The 26,449-nt window shown below is 37.5% G+C and overlaps 1 protein-coding gene across 1 annotated transcript in view; it reads right to left on the reverse strand.

Annotated features, from left to right (window-relative positions):
* Positions 1–2,898: 2,898 nt before the first annotated feature.
* LOC149545061 (holliday junction resolvase) overlaps positions 2,899–26,449 on the reverse strand; it is a 152,012-nt gene continuing 128,461 nt past the window's right edge. The window contains exons 5-7 of the mRNA XM_089795568.1: positions 7,010–7,159; positions 4,322–5,955; positions 2,899–4,194 (exon numbers count right to left, since the gene is read on the reverse strand). Coding sequence (XP_089651694.1) covers positions 3,237–4,194; positions 4,322–5,955; positions 7,010–7,159 — 2,742 coding nt within the window. The 3' untranslated portion in view covers positions 2,899–3,236. The remainder of the gene's footprint in view (positions 4,195–4,321; positions 5,956–7,009; positions 7,160–26,449) is intronic.

Consider the following 26,449-nt stretch of genomic DNA (forward strand, 5'->3'; position numbering starts at 1 on the left):
GGTCCTTAATTTAAAATATTATCGGACTTAACAAAATTTAGATTAACAAAAATACTTATTCCAATTCCTATTTTAATTGTTGCAAACAAACACAGAATATATATCTTATGACTCATCTTCCAAGACAACCAAATAGGTCCAGACGATATTCCAGAACTTATTTTGAGAACGCACGAATTCCTCAATAGAGCTTATTCTAGCATAGATGAATTCTGCATTCAACAATTCTTGCAACCAAATGGGCCCTCAAGGATCCAATCTCATTGGAAGGTGTTTTCATCGTCATGTAGTGGCACACTCTTCAAAATATGTTAGAACTTCTTCAAAGAACAAAGACATCCTGTCGAGAAGACATGCTTTGATTCGCAAGAAGCAATTATTCATGTTGTCTCCACTTTCTCAATGGCAGCCTTGCAACCTAAGATCATGTGGGAATGCGCCAAGTAATTCAATTTTAAAAAAATTAGGTGAAGATGCTGACAGGAAAGTTGTTCTGGGTTTCCATCAGAACATCATTGAGAAGGTTTCCAAAGTGTTGAAAACTCCAGAATGGGCAAATCTGATAAAGAAGAATTCACAATTGTGGGATGAGGAAGAGATTGATTACATCAAGTATTCAAATGACAACTGGCAGTTCATCGAAGAGAATGCAGTGGCACGGAATACAAGAACTCCCAATTCGACGATCATCCACGATTGCACCATCAAGTATAAGGCCTCTGTCAACAATCTACATGATCAATTCATTTAGTACTGACAATTTTTCCTCAAGTGTGTTTTTTACTTTGTAATTGCAAAAGATGATTTGCATGTGATGCGATTGCATGTAATTTGATTACATGTCCTCATAACATGTAGTGTTTGAGTTCCACTTTTTCCTCATTTCTCTCCCTTCTTTTCCTATAAAAAGAGTGCTCTCATTGTAAAAAACCATCTTTTATTGCATGCAAGAAAGCTCTAAAGAATTGTGCAAGCATAACTTTTGTTGTGTAGAATTGTTTTGAAGAAAAGTGGATACAAATAAACAATCAGAGCTAAAACTTTGATTGAGTGCAATTGTGATAATGCAAATTGGAAGCTTTGACTATAGTTTGCATCTTATTTCTTTTATTCATATTACTATTGTATGTTTTAAATAATTGAGCATAAACAAGTTAAAATGCAATCGGAGCCGAAGCTTTGACTAAGAGTGAATGTGGTAATACATAGACTAGAAGCTTTGATTATAGCTTGTATTACCTTCTCAAATCACAAAAATAGTTAGAATTCTCTGCTTTGAAAGTCTTTATACCCCAATGGTAGAGTTTATTCTAATAGAATATATTAAAACAAGACTTAGAGCCAAATCAATTCAATTTCAACCAGCCTTTGAGTTGGTGTTGGTTTTATCAATATCACTATTTCCAACTATTAGATAGAAGTGTGGTTAAAAATTTCATCTTGTTCATTACTCTCACAGGTAAATATATTATTTCTTGAAAGTTAAGGGGAAAGAATATTGGTAACACCCGTTCAAAGTCTCTCAAAATCTTGCTTACCTTGAGTCCATCCAAGTAACAGTGAGAAGGGAGAGCCTTCCATTAAAGGTAAGAGAGACTTTTGTCTCATACGCTATGGCTAGTCTACCTATTTTGCAATTGAATTTTAACAAACCGTCAATTGCAAAATATCCACCCCATACCACCTACACAATCACCATGTAAGAAATAATTCTTATTAATTACTAGCATTACTAAATAATAAATAGCAAAAGCTAGCCTGGTTTTATTTATAAACAATACATTAGAATTAAGATAACTCCAACACGAACAAGAGAAGACAGGGGAGTCATGAGGAAAGTTAGTCAATTGATTATAGAAACATATTTTCTAAACTGCAAAGGCAAAGATGAAGAGAGAATAGGGTCCTATGAATTGCATAAAATTGAGCGGAGAACAAAGGTGACTGCAAGAATAAGTTACAACCCCAATAAAACCATCAATTTAGCAATTTCCAGTACTAGCTCTGGTATAATGAATGGGATGCTAATTTGCATACCCTTCCTGGAGTTTTTGACCCATTTGTCTTGTCATATGCTCATTGTGCGCCCTGTTTGTTGCATTCTCATTATTCCTGCATAATTAGTGCTGCTGCAAATTGATTGATCTGTTTAAAGGTTTATGACTCCCATATGTAACGTGAAAACGTTGGTCGATAAATTGCAGAACTACAAAAAACAAGAAATTTATAAACCATTCTACAAAAAATATTCAAATAACAAAACTATTTTGTGGAGTGAAAAGTCAGATCTAGGCTGACCAGGATAAAGTTATTTTTCTCAGCGGCCTCATTACATAATATCTGTATAATGAAAAAAACAACAATGATAACCATGCTATTTTATGCAAGTTCTATAGTAGTAACAACGAATTCAGAATTATAATATTTGTCAGAGATGTAATTGCCTACAGCAGAGAAAATGCTTACTGTGTGCTACAGCAATCTATGGTAAGAAATCACCATTAGCATCCATCTTATACCCCTGCAAAAGAATCTTGACCCGGTGTTCCCCACAGTATAGCAAACAAGCAGCTTATATGTAAGCTACAATGATCTATAGAGTATGGATCAACCCTTGACTTTTACTTCTAGCATCCATTTCATAAAGTTACATTTCTTTCTTTGAGCATCTACAAAACATTAACGTGAAATTTTAACCCCTGTGATCCTTAGACCAATAGCAATCTACGCAACATAGAAATTCCAGAGCTTGCAATAACAAGACAGGCCCAAGATATCCAGCTATTTAATGCATGTGGAATCTGATGCAAGACAATTTGGTCCTAAGTATCCCAAATAGCTAAAGCCTAAAGAATGATCATCACAAGAACATCGCATCAAGCAACTGCCAACATCCCATGTTTAACTAGATCATTATTATCTTTTAGTTATCACATGGCACAATGCTTGCATTCCAACAAAAGAATGTCAAAAAGACACATTTTAATGCTTGAAAATTATTGCCATGACCAAATTTGTGTTGCATGGTATACTTCATCTGAACGAAGCATATCTTGAGGCCAGCCATAAATGTCGAAGGACTTCAACATTCAGTATCAAATCCAACAGATTCCCATAATTTAGGGAATTAGAACATCTCAGCCTTCCCATTTCAGTACCAACTACTTGAGAAAAATGGGCTTCAGACCCACAATGAAATGGTAAGAAAGTAATTCATGCACACCTATCCCATCAACTTACTGCTCAAGGGTATGGTTTGAACTATGAAAAGTATTTCCTACTTCCTTAATGACGTTGGTTAAAGAGGAGAGATGACCAGCCAGCTCAGATTGCTGCTCTGAATCAAACCTTTCTCCGTCCTGCCACTTTGCAAAATTTGTATACAGCAACGATAGACCTTTTTGTAGAAATGACATTCCCTGTTGCATGCCCATTAAATACTCCGATTTATCCTTGCCACTGTTATTTGCGTCAATTTCCATTTCTTGAAATCCAAAACCTTGTTCATCTTGCTTCTGCTCTCCACAGGATATTTCAATATTCTGCCAGTAGTTCAAGATTATATTGTTCTGCATCATACCTTCTCTCCTGAGAAGGTTTTTTTCTTCCTCACAAACTGAAAGAGAATTCAATGCTCCTTCCTTCTCTAAAAAAAACTTTAACTCGGACATAAACTGCTCAACATTACATTCTTTCCCAGATTTAATATCAAATGACAAAGCTGCATCCAGTGGTACAAAGCGCCATAAATCTTTGAATGGAGTGCGTGCAGCATAATACCCAAAAGAGGCAAGCCCAAGGTGAACACCAGCCCAATGTCTTTCTCTTAAAATGAGATGATAAAGATTCCACATTGCTTTACTTGCAACATTTCCTTCATCTTCTGGAATTTCCATTGAACATAAACTTGCAAGAAACAGAGCAAGTGCTGGTTTGAATTCTACTTGTGCCTCTTCTGATGTTGAATCACCATTTATGGAGAGGCCATCTAAAGTGGTGAGAACATCCTGAATATCACAAGATCCAAACCTATGATTCACACATGACATCATTTGCAAGGCATAGCTTAGAAGATTGCTATAATGATGTCTTTGAGATCTCTCTTTAGCTAATTTGTACAATTTCATAAGAGCAACTGCAAGCTTTGGGACTTCGCCAATACATTCATCATTGATTTCAAATTCTTCAAGTTTACTGAAAATGAATAAATTGAAAATACATATTAGTGACTATTTTAAGGATGTAAAGAAATATATCAATATATAATTTCAATGAAATGAAAAAAAATGGTTAAAATTTCTTTAAGGAAACTTATGTATACCATTGTGATAACATCAAAGACAGAAAACAGACGGATTCTTTGATCAAAGATGAAGATGCACATGGAGAAGATCTGGAACACATTCCACTCATTTCCTCACTAAATTTCATCACAAGTTCTAAAAATGCATTAGTAACTTTCAACACGGTATGTTTCTTAGAGTTCTCTGATAATATATGCAATGGAAAACCCTCCTCTAGAAGAACTGCAGCAATGACCACTGATGGCTTTGATATGATGTCAGATTCACGGAATAACTTACCATAGACATTCTCCACTACAGATTTGGGTGACTGCTCTATAATTGTACATATAGATCTACCAAGCTTCCTCAAGGACCTAAGAGAGAAAAATGTGTTGGAAACTGCTAGTGTTCTGAGAAGTGAACAAAGCATATCTATATTCTTCTCAATCAAGTCTAATTGAGCATGGCGCATTGTGAAACACCAAAGCTCCAAGACAAGTTCATAACAAAGGACATGTGGATGAATAATATTCCGAAAAAGGAATGATTCAACCTCTATCCATGCTGCGCTTGAAGCAGCCACAATTAGAAAGGTTTTCAATGCCTGTGCAATATAATAAAACATGAACTGCCAGGCGCACTTACAGGGAGAATCAGAATGAGTAATAGTGGGAATTTGTGCATATAGTGTTGATAGATAAACGTCCTCTTGAATCATGGCACATAAAAGCCAGTCAAGCATTTTTGAAATTGCAAGCACCACTTCTGGTCCAAGGTCTGAAGAGTTTTCTAGGAGATTCAAAAGCACAGCTACACGTCCAAGCATCAAGATTCCACTGCATGAACTGTCCTCACTTGCAGAAGAAAATAATCCCCGCATGATGACTTCCCCTACATGAATTGCATCCACACTTTGCTCTAATGATGTACTGCACATTTTGCTGTCATTTGGAAATAATATGTTGAGTACATGTAGCTTTAAGTCCAATCCTGCTTCTCCTGAATTCAGTAATGAACATAGAAAAAGGAAGGAAGTTGGCTCCAAGATTTCTGTCAATGCCTCAGAAGCAACTCTAAGGTGCTCTTGAAAACCTAGTACAAATCGTAGAGCTGAAATTTTTAGAACACATGACGTGATATCATGACAGACTTTAAAGGCGTGGTTTGGGTAGCTAGAGCAAATGCATACAGCATTTAAAAGATAGAACTTTATAGGGATGCAGGACCTTCTTGCTTCAGGTTCTGTGATAGTATGTAAAATAGTCTTACTATCTGGAGTCTGCAGCAGCCACACTTGTGCTGAAAGTTTCAGTGATTCAGTGGCCAATGATATCAGGGTCAAAATAATGTTTGATATATTCACTTTGCTAGCGATAATCTCCTTGCCAATTTCTAACTGTAGCAAGGATACCACACCTTTCCAAGATATGTTCAGAATTGCAATCAAATTACCTCCACCCGTAGCTGCTAGTATTCCTAACTCGTATAAGTTTTCTATTGCACAGGATGCTATATTAACAATATGAGGTGTAACTTCATCTCGACTATCAGTTGCCAGTTGGTACGAATTGGAATTTATACTTCGGCAGTATATGGAGGAGAGTCTTATTACTGCACCAAGAAGCTCCTGACTAGCTTTAACAGTTTCTGGTTCTTTGCCATGTATCTGCTACAGAAAACAAATGCAGTACAAAAAAATAGCAAGAGTAAGCTCCAGTATGGTCATTCATAGCCACAGAACGAAAGACATTTTAGAAAAATGCACCTACAGCTATTTTTATTTGAAAAAAGAATCAGAAATTAGCACAAATTCTCAATCATTGTAATGGCTCTTTGTACATTCTTAATTTAAGTATTAATTTCCATACATCCAAAGTTTGTAGAAGTACAATATTCAACAGCCATGACTGCACTTGTTATTATTCATATCCCTTCTAATGGCACCTGGATGTTAGAAGAGGCTCTAGAGGGTGTATTCAGGTTCTACCTGGATTGTCCAAAAGACGAATGTCAGCCACTAAACATTCTCCTATGAGCATCCTCAGATCCTGCTTAGGTCATTTCTCAATGATGGTTGATTCAGATGCATAGACCCTTCCTCCATGATAGATGAAAGTTATCGGATCTTCTAGCCCTAGTCTTACTACAGATGTGAAATTCATTATCCTCTTGTTTTCATATGCAGTAGATCCATACTTCTTTGTGGGATCCTTATGTTTATCTACTTTCAAAGAGTGTATTAAATATTTCTCCTTTATAACCAAATCTACTTTCTGAGCCCTGTTGACCTGCTTTGGTTATTCATTGAGTAAACACCAGGATATATCTAGTAGTTCCAAACCATACAGTAATTACGAAAATCAATTCCTAATTCTTAAACCTTAAATGTCAATATAGAACTGTACATTAATTCAATGCATATCGTTGATGCCAAGTTCTAAATCCAAATTGATCGCACAACAAATTGAACTCCTTAAACTTGAACCTCCAATTAGGAACTATATTTGATTGGTCAGTTTAGAATATTATCTTACACATCTTCTAACAAGAGAATAAAGCACTTATAGTATGCTAATTTCATTGGCACGGGACAGGTAAGCATCATACACAACTGTAAAGACCTCAGCTAAAACAGAAAACATTTACATCATAACAAGTGAAGCACTAACCAATGCCCTTCACAAACATGGAGCTTGACCAGTGATGAGCAGAAATAGACATACCTTGATATCCGAAATTGTAACCTTTATTAAGGTCATTTGCTCTGAAATAAAGTCCTCCACTCTCAACAGAAACTGATCCTCAAATAAGTAAGAACACTTTGCCAAAGCTAAAGATGTAGCAGAAGCAAAACTCAGAGAAACTAAGAGCAACTGCACAAAGACATTCAGAAATCTGTTTATAAAGATTCACTGGAGACAAAATACACTCATCAATGTAAACTTTGAAGATAACAGAAGTTTCAATAGAAAAGAGTTTGGTGCATGAAAAACTGGAAATCAACATGAAGAAATTTCCACAACCATTCATTATATTAAGATGCAGATTCTGGATTTGATTGTGTGCCATATTTTTGCATTATTTCAGAGAAAAATGTTTTGAATCACACTCACTGATCCATCATCAGGATGAAAAGAGCTAGAGGAGAGAAAATGAGTTGTTACAGACCCATCAGAGTAAATATAAGGATGCCAAGACTTGAGAAAAAGAAGGGCACAAAGGTCGAGACAACAAAGGGACAACCGAAGAAAGTTTGAGAAAGCAAAAGTTTTAAAGAAAGAGGAAGCCAAAAGTTAATAGGACCCAAATAAAAGGGAAAAAATAATCATAATGACGATAATAATAATAATAACAAAGATAAGAGATAAAGAGGACAATAACAAAATAATAAAAGGAACGAAGCAAGAGATAAAAAATGAGAGAAAAATTACAAAAGCTAACAATAAAAACAAAACAAAAGATAAAGAATATTAGAAAAATCAACCAAGAAACAAAATGATACAAAACACAACAATATAAAAAAGGCAACAAACAAACAAAGACAAAAGAACTAGAAATACAAATAAATGATAAAGAGAAAGCAAAAAATATCAAAAAATCTAATACTACACAAAGCGAAATGAACAAATGAACACACAAATAGAAATAAAACTGAAGAAAATTAATGAAGTGGGAAGCAAAATAAAAAAGGGGAGATTGCAAAAAGGAAGAACCTAAAGGACTGAGCAAAAAAACAAAAATGAACAAAAACAACTAAAAAGACAATGTGAACAGGCATGTGTGTGTATATATATAATTCCAAGAAGAAGAATAAATAACAATAGAAAGAATAATATATAGAAAAATCATACTATATATAAGCAAATAGGTTATCTATGGCACACAATCAAATCCAGAATCTGCATCTTAAAACTGTAAATCCTTAAAAATTGTGGGGGGCACTCATTTAAATTTGAAAATTCAAGCAACTTAAAACTCCTCATTGGATGACCTCTTGATTTCATTTTTAAATTTTTTAAGAAGGAATCGTTTAATTAATAATTTGAGTTAAATTCAGTCTGAGAAATAGCATGCTTATTACAGTTGCTCTAGTCCTATTTGCTTCACATTAGGATGGTTACAAACAACTAAAGGTGCAGAATAAGTCTGATTTTATCTCTTGATGGATAGTTTGAATCACTAATGAAAAACACAACATTCCAAACAGAAGCAAAATGCTTATGCTTGTAAACTGAAGCGTTCATTACCACACTACCTCATACAGGTTAACTTCCAGATTCATTCTCCTTAGACGTACCTCATACAGGTTTGCTTCCAAATTGGCATTAAGTGTTAGGGAAGCATTATTCTGGCAAAGTTACACTACAGATTGTAGATCTGAGACTAAGACAGAAAATCATACATTTTGCAATTATATTTGCCAGCCATACACCTCCAGCCAGAATAGAACTTGTCATTAACTGCCCGTTAGGACTTGGTGGCAGCAGATTGTAGGAAGAAATCAGTATTTCATTGCAATTATCAATTTATCAGTAGTTAAGGAATGGCAGGGAAGTAAATCTAGGTTGCAGGCATTTTCAGAACGTAGTTGTTGCTGTCCTTCCTTTGCCAGAGCCTCATACAACACAGTATGGGTATGTAATCAGACTTCTTGGGGAATAAATCAAATCATTTCTCTCGTCTTTCATTAAGTGTTATTGGTTTACAGTGCATTATTTTATCATTTTTCAGTTTGCCTTTACCTTTTCCAAAGAATTGCAAAGAAATCCAAAAAAAAAAAAATAGAAAAACACAAAAAAATCATTTATTGCAAAAACAAAGCAAAAATTTGGCTACCTTCCTAAAACACTGGTGAATGATAAGAAGTCAAACAAAAATCAGATTTTGCCTTAGAATTTCTGTTGGGATCTTTCCCATTTATACCCTACACTAGCTTCAAAATTGCAGAAGAATTTCTTGGTCCTTCAGTCTTCTTCAATTATGCATATGACATTGGATTCTAATTTCTTATTGCAAATATTATGGTTCTATCATAGTTTGATTGTTGAGGTTAGTTGTTAAAGTTTTTGGCAGCATCCACTGCATACTATGTTGATTCTATCTTTATTGGCGATGAAGATTGATTCTTGGAGATTTATCCTTGGCTTGGATGACAACTACATACAGATTCTTGTGACATCATTATAAGCTTTTCGTGTTGTGATTCAGCCTTGACACTTTGTGGAATATACTACCACAATCTTTGCTCCTCATGACCAAAATTTTAAAAAAAATTATATTTGGTCCCTTTTTGGATAAGCATCTTTGAAAGATTCTCTCTAATCTTTCAAAGAAGTAATATTTTTCTGAGCTTTTTTTGGGAGGTATTTTGTGGTTTTCTAATTCTTTTCCGTTTTCTGATATTTGCAATATAAAAAGAAATACAAGTACAAGGAAGTAATACCTTTGCACCCAAATGAAAAATATGGACTGATATAGAAAATCTGAATTCTGCTTTATTTAAAGCAGCCAACCATAAATTCAATCTAAGTCTTGGAAACACCACTTAATAAGAAATACATACTTGGAAATCCAGCGGCCAACTAATTGGAGATAATTGATGAATTCAAAAGAAAATACAAACAAAAGTGATGCTAATCCTGAAGATACAGATCTGAATGTAAAGAATGCACAATCATTCCCAACAATGGTAAGGAACTCCTCAAATAGGACCTGCAACACCAAAGTTCTGATTTGCTCAACATAAACCCTAGTTGCCATATCTCAGCATAAACCCAATATAAATCTACCTGCAAAGTGATGCAATGATGCCCAAAATAGCCCAGATATGAAATTTACTCCTTTGAGTTTTTTCTGCAATAAATCTGAAGCATTGGTTCCTTTATCAATCTTCTCAATGATTAATCCTTTATGAATTCACCCCTCAAGAAAGTTGGGTTTTTGTCCAACCTTCCAATCTCCAGGAAATTTTGTCCCAGAGGTTCTGATTTTCTGTACAAACTCTCCCTCAAAGCTCTCTCAATTTTTTCGCTGTAAAAATGATTGATTGAATGAACAAATGGCTACCTCCAATGTTCTTTTATTGTCTCAAACCCTAATTCAATATCAAGGTTGCACATTCTTATTTTAATTAAGTAATGTCTTGTCAAGATGGTTGATGAAGATGTCTGATGAGAATTAGACTGATAATGCAATTAATAATTCAATTTTTTTCATGTGTTACTACCATGCTTATCAGGAGACTTGTCTTCCCTCCTCCAAATGCATCTCAGAGTCGGAGATGCGTCTCTAAGACTTTTTGCGTCTCCAGAGTCTTCAAAATGGCTGGAGACTTCATGGCAAATTCTCCAAAAGAATCTGAGTCTCTGATTTCACAAATAAAGTCTGTTGCCTATTTCTTTATTAAAAAATAAATTTAAAATAAAACATGACATGTGAACCTAAACTTTGCCCATGACTCCAATTTGTCCATATTTGGTCTAAACATGACAAAATCAACTCAACTATGCCACTACACAATGTTATTGGCTCTATTGGCCATTATTCCAATGTTTTGGCCTATTGGCCATTAAGTGTCCCTAAAGGACATTTTGGTCCCAAATTGGACCTATTTTATTGTAACCTATTACAAACGTATTGGAAACTTCTTCATGTTGCCTTCGACCAATTCACCTTTCCTCTCTCATGGATAATCGCTCAAGGACCCTGAATTATTAAGAGGATGCTCTTGCACCAATAAGACAATCACTAGTCCCTAAAATGTCAAATAAAATGAAGTAACCTACCATGATATATTTCAATGCCATATCATAAGATTACCAAGGATGAACAATGGATGTCATTAACACCCATCAAAGACAATTGTTGAGTAGCTGATCCACTATGACTGTCATCAAAAGAATATTCACCCATAATTGTAAAAATAATCGAAAAACAACTGAATTTATTGAAAGGGCCAACATTGGTTTATCATCATCTATGGGGTATATGTCACGAATTTGTTGAAGTTCAGCTTGTTGAGCCAACATCTTAGCCCACTTTGCCTTTTCTAACCATTCTTCATTCAACTTTCCAGACTGCTCTATAACAGCTGCTCCAAATGAAATCAGTCTTATATTGAAATGCATCAAATAAATTACCATGGCCAGTGCATGTGTCTTGTGCACCAACACTCACAAACTCTTCTTCACAAGTTTTTCCATGTGTAAGGGTAGCAATCTTATGAGGAAGAAGAAAATTGCTAGCCGAAACCAAACCTTTGGGATCCTCTTCTATGTTGACATTGTAGTCATCAAAAAAATAAAAAACAGGTCTCGACTCGTCTCATGCTTTTCCCAAGTGATTAGAGATGGAACTGGCTCAAAGAAGACTTCATCTTGGATGCTATGTGTTGGGTAGATATTTCGCAACTGACAATTTGAAGGGTCAATTACAAAACAGTTCCAACTATAGCATGTGAGACATAGGCTCTCCTAATTAAGGGAAGGCTAACCCTATCTACGATTACTAAAAACAACTAATACTAAACCAAAACCTAAGATTATGTACACTAAGTTAACTGACAGGGCATTACAGTCGCCATGCTCTCTTCTTTCAGAGTAGGTGTTCTTGCATTGTATTTATTATTTCAGAATACACCTTTAAATCTTTACAACAGTATCTGTACAAATTTAAAAAGTTAAAAACAAGAAGTTCAAGAAGGCTCAGAGTCTTATCCATGACTCCTTATCTGAATTCAGGAACAAGGACAAATCAAACACTCCAGCATATAATTTACCTTTCATGCACAAACTAAGAAAATAAAAGCAGCACAAAATTTACAAGTTACCTCCTTGCTTGAGTGTTCTATACTAGCTTCAACCTTGATAAGCAGGTCAAAGTCTGAAACCAAACTATTAACTGTGAATACAATAAACAATTCAAAATCTACAAGATTGAGTTCAAATCCGTCTTGAACAAAAGCACAAAACTAACAATTAATTCGAGAAAATGTCGTCACATGACAACTTGAATTGGACCAAAGTCTCAAAACAACCTCTTTTTTTTATTGAAAGCAATCTGATTTACATGTAAGCTCAAAGTCCTAGAGTAGGTATACAAACTAGCATAGCCTTCTCGCGTTGTCGAAGTATAAAAATTATAATGAGCACCCTCTTTTATTTATAGGTAAGGGGCTAAGAGTAAAAGGTCAAGGAAATCCAACTAACTACGACAAATTTCAAAAGCATGAGTTATTCCAAATTGCAGCACTAATGTAACTTGACATGCAATTTGCTTACATGTCATTACAAATTACAACTTTGCAAGTGATATGATCACCTGCAATTTTATCTTTTCATTTTACGTGTAATTTGTCAAAAATAAATTACAGATACATAACTGAAACTATTATAAGCATGTGGAGACACTGCACTATTTGCATCATCCTTTGCCAATCTTCATGCCACTACAAGATGTTTCATGATTGAAGTACTCAAGTTTAGTGAAAGCATCTTGAACAGGAACAGGAACTTGTACCTTTGACAATTCGTGTATCCCAGTGATCTTTATGTCTGACTTCTGACAATCCCTGCCATGAAACAGACCTTTGCTCCTTGTTGTTACATCCCTATTTTGTGATCTTGAAAAATTATCTAGTCGTTGATGTTTCACACTAACCTAAAAAGGTTGATTAAATTACTTACTCCTTTTTTATTATTGTGAATGGGAACATATGTTATTTGTTATTTTCATGAGAAATGGAAGGTGTTGGTTAGTTGTTATGCTATTACAAGATTTGGAATGATTCATCAAATCGGTTATTAACTATAATAACTAGATTTTTTTTTAACAATATATGTTATTACCATGACAAATTTCTTCTTGCAAGAGCGCAACAAAGGGGGAAACATGGCCAGAGAGGGAATAGCACGAGGACACTAACCTACCACTGAGCCAACAGGTATGAGTCCTAACTACCACAGTCATGGGAAAATGAGCTAGCCAAACAAGGGTATACCAAGCATCCACCATGAGCTAACCAGGTCAACAAGTTTAATAAGATATATAAATTTTCACTTGAACATTCAAACGAATTAAGAACAATTGTTGCCTTTAAGAAATGGGTCAATCTCAATCCTTCTTGTAATGACAGGCATGTTCTATTATAATTGTACTCATGGTACTTACATACATTTGTGCATGTACATACATGTACATGTATGTATGCATATATTCAAATACAACGTACATGTATGTATACGTATACTTAAAATACAACATATACACAAAAATACATATATTTGGAATATTGTGTGTATATATGTATATTTGTATGTTACACGTACAAGTATATGTAAATATAATAAGTACCCTTATAGTAAAACATAAGTACTAAATTATTATTTCCATCTTATGTCAATGCATTATTATTTTAGAGTCCATCGGCTTTATATTTTCGGCCCTTGAATTTACATATCAGGAATGTAACTTATGCCACCACCTTACAAGTCACCTTTTACATAACTCCCCTTGGCGGATTATAATTTTAAAGCAATCATGGCTTGAAGAGAGACTTATCGTAGCCATTCTAAGCTCTATAACTCTTCTCTTCTTTCATACCCAAAGAAATTAGTAGTAGCAAAGGATTGAAATATTTACATCTAAGGAGCCGACCAAGGCCAACTTCAGCAATTTGTTTCCATAGACGACATTAAACACATCCTTGCATTTGCAATCTGTTAGGTCGTACATCTCTCATGTACTTTTCCATTACAAATTCTTATGATTATGAAGCTCTGCAATCAAGCCAATTTTGAATGAAAGATTTAAATATATTATGAAATTGTTCCAATCGGATTAGGACCCATGAATGTATGATCTCTAAAAATGCTTAAGCTTTCCAATCTAATAGAATTTATGATCAGAATTGACCAAATTAAATATGCATGTAGACGGTCTGGTTAAGAGTTGATATACATGTTTATTTATTTTGCCTTTAGAACTTAAATAATTTGGGGATAGACCCAAACTGTACGCTCTTATATAGAGGTTAAAATAATATGCCTCTAAGATAAGACAAGGTACCTTCATTGTGTGTTGATTATATTATTGTATGCCATATGACTTTCTAATATCCATATAAGGCCCAAGTAGGGTAGAGAATTTATGACGGGTAAACAAAATTATCAAGATTTATGGACAGCCACACCTGTGATCATCAAGGACGACCAAGCATGGTCGAGATGAAAGGTGTGAGCTGCTATCAAAGAATTGTGTGAAAAAACTTGCAAGAAGTGAAAACCGGTAACAAACCCAACATTAAAAGAAACATAAGCAACTTAAGATCGAGTCAACTCATGGTGGGCAATAGGGTATAGTCTTGTTTGTCAAGTCGAGCATTGGGTGTCATAGGTAAATATTGGGTAGCCAACGGGTCCCTTCGGGAAGGTTCTTGTTATGTAGCCGATAGACCCCTTCGAGAAGGTTCTTCGAAAAGTATTTATACCCCCTTCGGGAAGCATTGTAATCATCAGATCTTATCAAGCATAATGTAATGTCTTGGCTTATGCGAATAATAATAAGAAGTTCTGCTATTCATATCTATTGTCTATGCGTTGATTTCTTTACCCAGTACGGTAAAACATTTGGCGCCGTTGCTCGATGGACCAAGTACAATGACAGGCAAATGAAGATTAAATGTCGAATCAATTGAACAAGAATAAGAATAAGTTGAAGAAAAAGGATGAATTACGTGCAGCGCAGGAAACTTTAATTTTGGCACAACAGGCTGAACGCAGACGGAGATTTCAGCAAGTTACCGACGGCCACAGAAGCACTGAAAAATTGTTGGAAGAGACCCGACAGCGGCTCAATTTGGTGGAAGAAGTAAGGGAGGAGTTTCTGAACCTGTGTACGCCAAGGGAAGAGAATCCAGACGGAAGGGGATCGACTTGCACTGCTCGGAGTGCCGAGGGAGTACGAGCATGGAGTGAACTTTTCATCCGGAATAGACAACTTCAATTGATGAAAATCCTTTTTCACAAAACAGCGCGGGTGTTGGAAACAGCGTGGGTGTGCAGAACAACGCGGGTGTGCAGAACAGTGCAAGTGTGATACAAAACAGCACGGGTATTCAGAATAGCGCGGGAGTGCAAAACAGCACAGATACACAACAAAACCCCCAACATCTAGTAATGATGGCAGGACCAAAAGAGAAACTGCCGAAGTTCGATGGTGATGGTACCATCGATCCCATTCGACATTGCAAAACATGTGAAACGATCTAGAGGGCAAATGGGATAACTGATGAAGACGACTGGATGAGACAATTTTCGACCACCCTACAGGGTGTGGCAATTGACTGGTTTACTAGTACAGATCCGCAGAAGCTGGACAGTTGGAATAACATTAAAAAGGAGTTTCTGGCCGAATTTCAACTGTTGCGTGACGATAATGAAATTGAAGCAGAGATCTTCAATACTAAGCAAGGGAAGAACGAAACTGTCTGTGTCTACGCCAGGAAATTAAAAGATTTGATCAACAAAATGGAAAATAAGCCAGCGGATGGACTTCAGAAAAGGTGGTCCGTGGAAGGTCTACGCCCAAACTTGCGAAAGAAAATGAAAATTGTGTCACCGTCGTCATACACGGAAGCTTATAATAGAGCATTGAGCCTTGAAAGTGAGCAGAAGACAAAGAAGAAGAAGAAGACTAGCTCATCTGATTCGGATGATGATGAGCCTTCCGGAGAAGATAGTAGCGACGATGAAGGCAGTAGCAAGAAGGTTCACGCCCTCCAGAAGGACATGATCCGCATGAAGGAGTTCAAAAATATGCAGAAGGAGACAAAGAGCAGTGAGTTGTGGTGCACAGAGTGTAAAACCGACAGTCATACTAAAGGATCCTATCCAAAGAACCAATTCTATGACATTTGTCAAATCATGGGCCATTCGACAAAGGAATGCCCCTTTAACATGAAAACCAGAGGATCTCCACAGGTGCTTCTTACACAAGCAGCTTTCACGTCTGGAGGGAATGGAAATGCAAACATTGATGGTGCCACTTCGGGTGGGTACAGGAATAATAGCAGAGGGCAAAACAACAACAATAGCGGCAACAACAATAATGGCGGAAGGAGTCGAATTCAGTATGATGCGAATGGTTGGCCAATAGTTCAATGCCGCGCATGCAATCTGTGGGGTCACTTTGCCCAAGAGTGCACAACGGCAAACACACCGAAGTTGCTATGCCGATGGTGTGGACCTGGCGATCATGACAATACTAAGCGCCCAAAGTCCAGAGTAAACTTGATTACTATCGGGATGGACGAGGAAGAAGTTTTGGCAATCACTCGGAAACAGGCGAAGCTCTACCCTGATCTGATGGAGGAAAAGAAGAGACTGGAGGAAGCCCACGTAGAGATCCAGAGAGCAACGCAAGTAGAAACGGCACACCTGAAGGACACGTTGGGTACCTTCGTACAAAACTGCGTAGAACAGAACATTGTACGACAAATATTAATCAGTCATTGTACGACAAATATTGCAAGCCGAGGTACCCGTCAGGATAAATGATCTGTTGCTCACTATGGCTCAGCTCCAATCGGCACTCACAAACATCATTCCCACTGCTCAACTACCAAGAGAACATGGAAGGGAGCAAGAAAGTAGAGCAAGTACAGTGGACAAAAAGGAGAAGGAAAGTGGCGCAAGTGCAAAAGATTCGCTGCTGTTAGCCCTCTCATCCGGACGCCATCCGGCTGTCGTCAAAATGGGAATTCTCGAGACTACATTGACAGAAACGATTGTGGATGGAGGGACCAGTGTCAATGTGTTGCCTAAAGACACCTGGAAAAGGTTGGGACAGCGGACATTATGGCTACCTACATTCCAGCTGCTAACGGCCGATCAACATGGAATCAAGCCATTGGGAGTCCTGACAGTACAACCAGTGACGATTGGAACACAGCCATTCTTGTTGGATTTCGTCGTGATCCCACTGAAGCGGAGAGGATATGATGCCATTCTGGGCCAAGGATGGCTGATACAAACCAAGGCGAAGCACGATTGGAAGAAAAATACTTTCACTTGAAAGCAAAGGGCGGAAGTATGTCATTGATCTACACACTCAAATGGTCGGGGAAGAAGCTCTATCGTCAGATTCCGAAGAAGAGGATGAAAGGAGGCAGAATATGGAACCAGATCAGGAGGGAGTCCTGCGGTTGGAAGGAGGGTTGACAGACGACGATCTGGATTCAGTGAACGGTCTTTACCAATGGCAGATAGAGGACTATGAACTCTTTCCAAATTGTAATATGTTAAGGGTCGATGAAGATAAGAAAGAAGAAGGAAATGAATGTCTGAAGCAACATAGAGAAGCCGAAGAAGGAAAGGCGGTTACGGCTGAACCTGAAGGGAAGAACATACAGTATAAACCCAAAAGGAGGAAAGATTCCACGATACGACCACGAAGAAAGAAAATGTTACGTCAAACCACAGATATAGCAGAAAGGTGTCGGCAACAAGGAAGACACATCATACGGTCTGCATATGATACAAAGAGGAAGGGTTCAAAGAGGAGTTTAATAAAAGCTGCAACAGTACGGAGTGGAGGTGTTATTTATGGCAAGAAGGGGCAGCTAACAGAGTCCATGGTACCAAGCTTCGGGAACAAACTGAGCGATATGGAAAATCGGATGGAGAGATCGTGTACTTTAAATAAATTTGATGAGCGACAATTGCAAGCACAAGGGGCCACAAAGGTAACACAGAACAAGCCTAAGGCGTGGCACGATAAACACCTGAAATTGAACAGGTTCCAAACAGGTCAGTGGGTGTTGAAATATGACAGAAGGAATGAATTTAAACCAGGCAAATTCAAAGTTAGATGGGTTGGGCCATATCAGAGCCGCGAGGTAGGGGACAATGGAGCAATAAAATTATGGACTTTGGATGGACAAGAAGTGCCTCAGGCAGTGAACGGCTCGAAGATGAAGATTTACCATGGCTGGAAGACTCCCTCGTAATTGCAGGATGGCGAAGTTCGGGTGGAAAATTAAGTCTACTATATATTTTATATTATTAAAAAAAAGAAAAAAAAAAGGAAAAAAAAAAAGTAAAGTAAGAAAGCACCGTACGGTCCTAGGCAGGTAGCATATGGCTTTTTAATGGATGCCACCGTACGGATTTTTATAGGAATGTCACTATACGATTTTTTTTTTAAAGGCTTATAAGTCCAAGTGTAATGAATCGTGTACGGATTTTTGGATGATTGAGCAGCGTACTGATTCCATAAACAGTGTACAGACTTCAAACGGCATCAATCCTGACCTCCACTGTACGGATTTTGCAAGAGTCAGCGTACGGATTGAACTCCCAGATTGGCGTACGGATTTGTGATGAATTAAGAACTTGCATACGGATTCCACAGGCACGCGGATTTCTCAAACAAGGTTGGGTGTACGGGTTTTAAAGTTTTAATTGTATACTTGTTGATGCCGTACGGATTGCATGAACTTAAATTGCCATACGGATTTGTATGCTTCTGAGGTTGTCGTACGGACTTTGCATACTATGGTGATTTAGCGTACGAATTTTGAAGGACGTTATAGGATATTGTGTACGGAACTGGCGTACAGACATGAGGCAATTGAAGGGCTCAACTGTACATGCCTTCACCATACGGCTTCTTCAGGGAAATTAGTGGAACAGTCAAACACCATACACTGGTAAGAAAAGGTTAAGACCATATGCTTAGGAAGTACAGCGGAAGGAATTTGTTTGTTCAAGATTGCAGAGGCTGTTGTACGGGCATGTACTAGTAGAGATTGATTTTGGCTGAGGGTTTGCAGGCATCTTTAAAATAAAATTAAAAAAGTGACGACAGATTGAAACAGTTCCAAATGAGTAATGCATGATGCCAAAGGGAAGGGTAGACAAGTAGTTGCCAGAAAGAGTGTGGAATCGGAAGAAAATGACAGAAATAGTGTGTTCCATGCAATTTTGTGTGAGTTTCATAGTGTTAATTTGGTCTTGGTGGCGACCCCGCCCTGTATCGCGATAGGGAGCGTGCCCAAGGCACTGCCCCAGGACCTCGCGAGGGCGCAGCCCCTCAACCCCGCTAGGGGCATTGCCCCCTAGACCCCCAGTCGTTGCGGATATTAGTCGTGGGAAGTCTGACCCGTTGATGAGACCTGGAGCTGTTGCAAGCATGAAGCCTCTATGCACTAGAGGCAATTGGAGTAGGTGTTGGACGTGAAGCTGTCTTGGTGGATGCATGGAGAGCTTGGAAGGAGTTGATCATCTAGTTGAAGGCAGTTGAGCGACACTTGGCTCAGGGCAACCAGGAGTTGGAAACACAGAAAGCAGCATGGGTGGCTATCAAGGTCAGCTTGACTTAGGAGACTGGCTATAGATGCCATGTGGGCTAGAGACCAGTTTGGTTCAGGCACAGAACAAATGTGAAAATGATGTGATAGAAACATATTTATCTTGTTGAAGTTAGTCAATTAATGTATTTTGTTTTGTAATTGTCGTCTGGAGACGACTTTTTCTTTTGGGGGAGATGATGTCGTAGGTAAATCTTGGGTAGCCGACAGGTCCCTTCGAGAAGGTTCTTGTTATGTAGCTAACGGACCCTTTCGAGAAGGTTCTTGTTATGTAGCCGACAGACCCTTTCGGGAAGGTTCTTGTTATGTAGCCAATGGGCCCTTCGGTAATTGTCATGTAGCCGATGGACCCCTTCGGGAAGGTTCTTCGGAAAGTATTTATACCCCCTTCGAGAAGCATTGTAATCATCAGATCTTATCAAACATAATGTAATGTCTTGGCTTATGCGAACAATAATAAGAAGTTCTGCTATTCATATCTATTGTCTGTGCATTGATTTCTTTACCCAGTACGGTAAAACAGTGGGTGATCGCATACAAAGTGCCATGTAAGTCCTTGGCCAGGGCAAGTTAGGGGCAAAGTTGTTGAAGTGATCACTAGAGGTTAGGATAGCTTACAATCAGATGGATAGGTTGATGGGAAGGACTCCACAGTCTAGCTGGTTGTATAGCTGACACTCTAACACCAAGATGCTCAAGTGGCAAGATGAGGTGGTGTCCCGTGCCTAATCTCGCGTAGGGTAGGGCCATTCTCCTATGAGAATGAGAGGGGATACATATGGTCCATCGTTGGGAGGTTAAGCCTCTGACAATGCTTGTCCTCTCCACCTAATGCCAAGACTTGCACAAGACAAATTAAGCCTGCATTCTTAGCCTTTTCGGTTAGGGGGTATTTTTCCTCCTTTTGTGTTTATTCATGTTCAGTTAGTAATGCAATTATTATGTGATTTGTACAATTACTTCCTTTTAGATTGTATCGGGCAGGAAATGATTTCTCTCTTTCATTATGTAATGGTTAGTTATGATGATAGTTTATAAATGCATTAGTTAGATTATGATTTCTCTAACTCATTTGTTATTTAAAGCAATACCGGAAATTCAGTTAATCTTTTAGAACTAATAATCCCATGCATGGGAATATGTCAATCTTGCTTACTTGAATATTAAATGAATGGGTAGAAAAAATTGATGTTACACTTGTGCTATAGTTGTCAATATACATTATCTTTCATAGGATTCAGAAAATTTTAGAGGGGTATGTTTCCTTTCGGCATGTTCATCATAAAAGTAATACAAATGATTGTCCACTATATTGTTCCTTGTTCCCTTTGTGTGTTGTCCATGATGACAGAAGTGTTTGATGATATACAGGGTCACTATATTGATAGTATGCAAGAACACACAACATTGATAGAATATGATGGTATACAAGATTACTATATTGATAGTATGTAGGAATATAAAACAACAATTGTATATGATGGTATACAAAATCAATCATGGATAGGTACACAGTGTAATATGTTTCAACTACACATTTCAGTATTGTTCATGATGCCAGAAGACACCTGATGATGAATGGTTCCCTTTGTGTGTTGTCCATGATGCCAAAAGACACCTAATGATGACAAAAGTCTTTGATGATATACAGGATCACTATATTGATAGTATTCAGGAACACACAAAATTGATAGAATATGATGTTATACAGGATTACTATATTGATAGTATGCAGGACTATAAAACAACGATTGTATATGATGGTATACAAGATCGATCAACAAGTCTACAGTGTAGTATGTTTCAACTACACATTTCAATATAGAGAATGATTACTATATGCCTAACAGTGATTTTGACATTGCATAGTTGACATAATGTTTGGTATATGGATGGTATGCTTTATAGCTCAATGGACAGTGATCATTTTTTTAATTAGTCTATTGCCTCCTTTCCATTACTATGCATCCTTGATATCAATTCAGGAAGCACTAAAGGGTTGTAAGAGAACAAAGATAAAAAAGAGCATCTCAAACATGTTTCCAGCTAACCCATGGTATGACAAAGAATGCAAGACCACAGAAAGAAAATTCAAAGGGTGAAAGGAAAACAAAACAAGCATAAGAGAATACAAATAGCTGATCAAATCCAAAAAAGAATATGTGATTAATCGGAGGAAGGAGCTAATCATGCTAGGAAAGCACAATTCTAAAGATTTTTAGAGTAAGTTACAACAAGCTAGGAAACAAGTTGAAAATAAAAGCACGGATTCTCAATGGTTAGAGTATGCAAAGTCTCTTTATGAGAGACCGGAGGAGGAAGCTTCACTTCCCACAACCAACAATTCAAATGCACTATTTTCTGATGAAGACATTACCCTAGGGATAAGGAGATTAGCAAGTGGAAAAGCTCAGGATATTGATGGGTTGCAGGCTGAGATTCTAAAGTGGGGGACAGATTTGTTGACTCCACACATCAGGAACATTTTTAATATGGTCACGGAAGGTTACTTTCCCACGGAATGGACCACCAGTGTAGTTATTCCTCTCCATAAGAGCGGGAACGTCAACAACCCTTCCAACTACTGCATCATTATGGTGAACCCCCTATTAAGAAAACTCTACGAGAGTATGGTAGAGCGAAGAATCAATGGATGGGCAGAAAAAGGGAAAAGAGCTATGGGACAGGCGGGTTTCAGACCAAAACATTCCACCATTGATCACTTCATTACCCTAAGGTACCTCATCAAAAAAAGTGTGGGATAAACAAGGGGAAGAGGCTTTTTGCTGCTTTGTTGACTTTAAGAAAGCTTTCAACACTGTCCCTAAGAATAAGTTATGGAATAGGATGAAAGAATTGGAGGTCCCAACAGAGTATAGAGCTTCTGTTTATAAACTTTACGAACAGGTTAAAGCGAAAATCAAAACCAAAGTGGGCATATCAAAATGTTTTGGCAGTGACATAGGGGTCAAACAAGGGTGCTCATTATCTCCTACTTTGTTTGGCCTCTATGTTGACAAGTTAGAGGAATGGCTAAACAAAGCCAATGGAGAAGGAATTCAGCTGGCTGAATATGTGATCAGATTGCTTTTGTATGGATGACCTCATTCTCATTGCTAAAACAGCATAGGGGCTGAAGGAACATTTGAAGAACTTAGAAACCTTTTGCATGGAAATAGGAGTGGAGGTCAACACCTCTAAGACCAAGGTCATGGTCTTTTCCTTGAGGAAGAGAAAAAAACAATGCACTTTCATATTTAATGACAAAAAGCTAGAAATTGTAGAAGAATACAAGTATCCTGGGATAGATTTCCATTACCAATTCAACTGGGAAACATGCAGATCAAAAAGGATACAGGGGGGATGGAAGGCTTCTTATCTTCTTCAAAACAGGTGCAAGGCAGTAGAGTTACAAGATTGGAAGACTAAGAAAACCTTCTTTGGGTTGCTAGTGATACCAATTATTTTATACGGCAGCGAAGTATGGGTGAGCACCGTATCAAACCATAAATGGTGACAAATTGAAAGAATTCAGAAGCACTTCATCACGACTAATCTCAAAATCAAATCCACAATTCCATACGAGATTATTTTAGCAGAGGTGGGCATGTTCCTGGTGTAGGCCTTGGCAATTGTTAGATTGTTGAGCTATCTAAAAAAAAGTGAGTAAAATGGATGCATGACGCTGGCCTAGTAGGGTGGTTGATGGAGAACTGGCTTGTCGGAAGAAGACATGGAAGAAACAAAATGATAAATAGTTCAGCAAGTGGAACATTGTCTACCAAGAGTGCCCGGAAAACAATTCTGAAATTAAAAAATGGGTGGTAGGAAAAATCAAATATGTCATGTGGGCAAACCAGATAGGTAGAAAAAAAGCCTATTATGTCAAAGAATTTAATCCCACATGCGAACATGACGGAAAAGAATATTTAGGAGCCGAGATCAAAGGAAAGGTAAAAATCCTAATCGCTCAATTGAGATCTGATTCCGACCGTTTGAGATGTGAAACTGGTAGATGGAAGGTCCCTATGGAAGAGTGGGAGGACAGCATTTGTAGATTTTCCAACAAGGGTGTGGTGGAAATAGAGTGGCATTATCTGAAGGATTGTACAGCATACGAAGACATTCATAGCCAACACAAAGAAACGTTAAAAGTGAACAACATAAAAGACCTTTTCGAAGGACCAAGACTCCTCAAGGGAGCCATTTTACTTATGCAAATTCTAGTGCAGAGCACCCAACTCTCATTCATCAATATGTTTGTAATAAGGTCAATAATAAGATCAAGGGATAGATCTAATGATCTCCCTATGACCCATCCATTTTGTTAAGGACACAAGACCCCTTGGTGTGTTTACAAACCTTGGGCATCATTTGGTCCTAATGGGTGATATATTAGTCATTTCATGTCTTTTTAGGTGTGTCTTAGGGGTTTGGAAGCCTAGCAAGGTTTCTAGGTGTCAATAAAAGTCTAAATGCAACATTTCTTGCTATAGCGCAAAAGTTGCTTAAAAGTTGTCAGCAACTTTTGCAATTTGTTAAGCAACTTTTTGTTTAAGAGTCCCAACGGCTCAAACTATTTGATGGTTGAGTGGAACGGTTGGAAACAGCCTATATAGGCTTGAAACATTCGAAAATGGATCAGAGAGGAAGATCCAATTGTAACCTTGCTTCCAAATCAATAAAATATTGCTATTTCAGTGCAATTTACTTTATTTTGCAAGTACGGTACGAAAAAATAAGGGGGGGAGGATGATCTTTGTGATCTGAAAGTTGATGCTATTTGTCTGAAGGATTTTGGCAGTGCTTTGAAGTTTACATCCTTTCTCTTTCAAAAGAAATCGAATTTACAAACTTACTGGTCTGAAAAACCCTCAATTTCAAGGTTTGGGCATTCAAAGGGCCCTAACTTGTTGATCCACCGTGGAATTTCTTCTCCACTTGTATGAAGCAAGTTAGGGATGTATACTACAAGATTTTTGCAATTTTGGAACAGGAGTTGAAGGCAGCAAATATTGGGAGCAAGCCCTAGGTCAAATATTACCATGTGTATTTGACCCAGTTTTATGAAGATCGGATTAGATATGGAGATGGAGAGACTTTGAGGACTTGGTGATCAAACAAAGTGCCCTTGTTTGACTTAGTGGAACACCCTAGAAGTGGAGTTTTGGTTCTATGCACCCATTCCTAACCACTTGCTTTGAAACCCAAGCGTAACTTAACTAATTAGGCCTGTGGACTTAGTCAAAGTTATGGTATGTTGGAGTAGAGTCAATCTCTACAACTCTAGAGTTTGAGAGAACTTGGAAAAGGATATCTAGAAGTGTGAGTTGTTCCTCAAGTCTTTTAAAAAGTTTTGAAATTATTGGCAAAAACCAGGGATTGGAGACCTAATAGGCTTCTAGGTCATTTCTTGTAATTTGTATTGTGGGTTGTTGGGAGTGCAACCAATGGTGGATTTTTCTTGGTTGGGTTGGAACTAAGCAGTTTCTTGCCTTTGTTGGAAGTTGTGAGTCCTAGAACCACAAAATCCCTAAGATTCCTAATCTAATATGAAGTTTTTGCTATCAATAATAGTATTAATCCTTTAAATTGAGAGTTACAAATTAGAAGTAATTATTTTCCAACCTGATTCTACCCAATTTAAAGGGGAGTTTGTCCTTAAGGCTTGTTTTGGGATCAATTTGCTTTGTGCCATATTTGTGTATGGTGAGTCTTGAAACCTTCATAGTGATTCATTGAAGGGGTATACACTTGTAGTAGTGGAATAAACCAAAAGTTCAATCCTTTGAGCACCTTGAGTGTGGTTTTGGGGTTGGGCCTTGACATTGTGCTTCCATTGTTGCTCTCTGCAGTAGATTCACAAGAAAAGAGAGGCTGGAGAAATCACATCAAACTGTCTAGGAGTTTTATGTGGGTCCCTAGGCTTGTGGCCTCGTGGACGTCATTAAAAATCTTTCATTCATTCATTCAATGGTATAATATTGCGACCTTGGCAAAAAGAAGTGACATCCAACATTGTGGTATGATAAGTTGATAATGTTGTCTTCTTGACTTTGGGCACAAAAACATAATACTCATTTTGAGCATTAAGAGGTATTATTATTTTTGAGACGTCGACATCATACTCATCAAAGACATTATTGTTAGGGCATCAAAAGACATAATCATTTGTTTTCCACTGAAGATATTAATATTAAACCATATCGCAGGCATTGTGATTGGGGCATCATTATGTTAGTAGTTACCAGCATCCCTATGGTTGTTTTGTTTCAAACCCTAGTTGTTGTATGCTAGGACACAAAGGTTTCTTGAAAAAATTGTAGCAGCTTAAACTACTCATGCCATGAAAATAGTTACAGGACATTGCACTAAGATGGTTGTAAGGCATGCTAATTTTGATGGTTTGTATCAAGTGACTTGGTTGATTTTTCTAGTAATTATTCTGAATCCTAAAAACTATTGTTTCTCTTGTTGAATAAATTTTAAAGCCAAACAATTTGAAAATGAATGAATGAATGCCTTTTAATGACATCCACAAGACTAGAGCAGTCTAAGGGACCGAAGAACAACCGCACTAGATAATTTCCGAATTCCTTTCCATTTGTAATGTTTTGATATGGATCTTAACCAAAAATCCAGCAGTCTGCTTTATCTTGTCCCCTTCAAATAAGCTATGCATGTTGTTCACCTTCAAGATGACATCATAGAGAGATCAAATGTTGTCATATGTTGTGCATTCTGAGAGAAAATGTCATTCCGTTTCAACCGCACCAGACCTACAAAATATGCAAAT

This window comes from Cupressus sempervirens, chromosome 8 (assembly GCF_028749045.1).
Source record: "Cupressus sempervirens isolate cs-2001-9-10 chromosome 8, ASM2874904v1, whole genome shotgun sequence".
In the NCBI taxonomy this organism is placed as follows: Eukaryota; Viridiplantae; Streptophyta; class Pinopsida; order Cupressales; family Cupressaceae; genus Cupressus; species Cupressus sempervirens.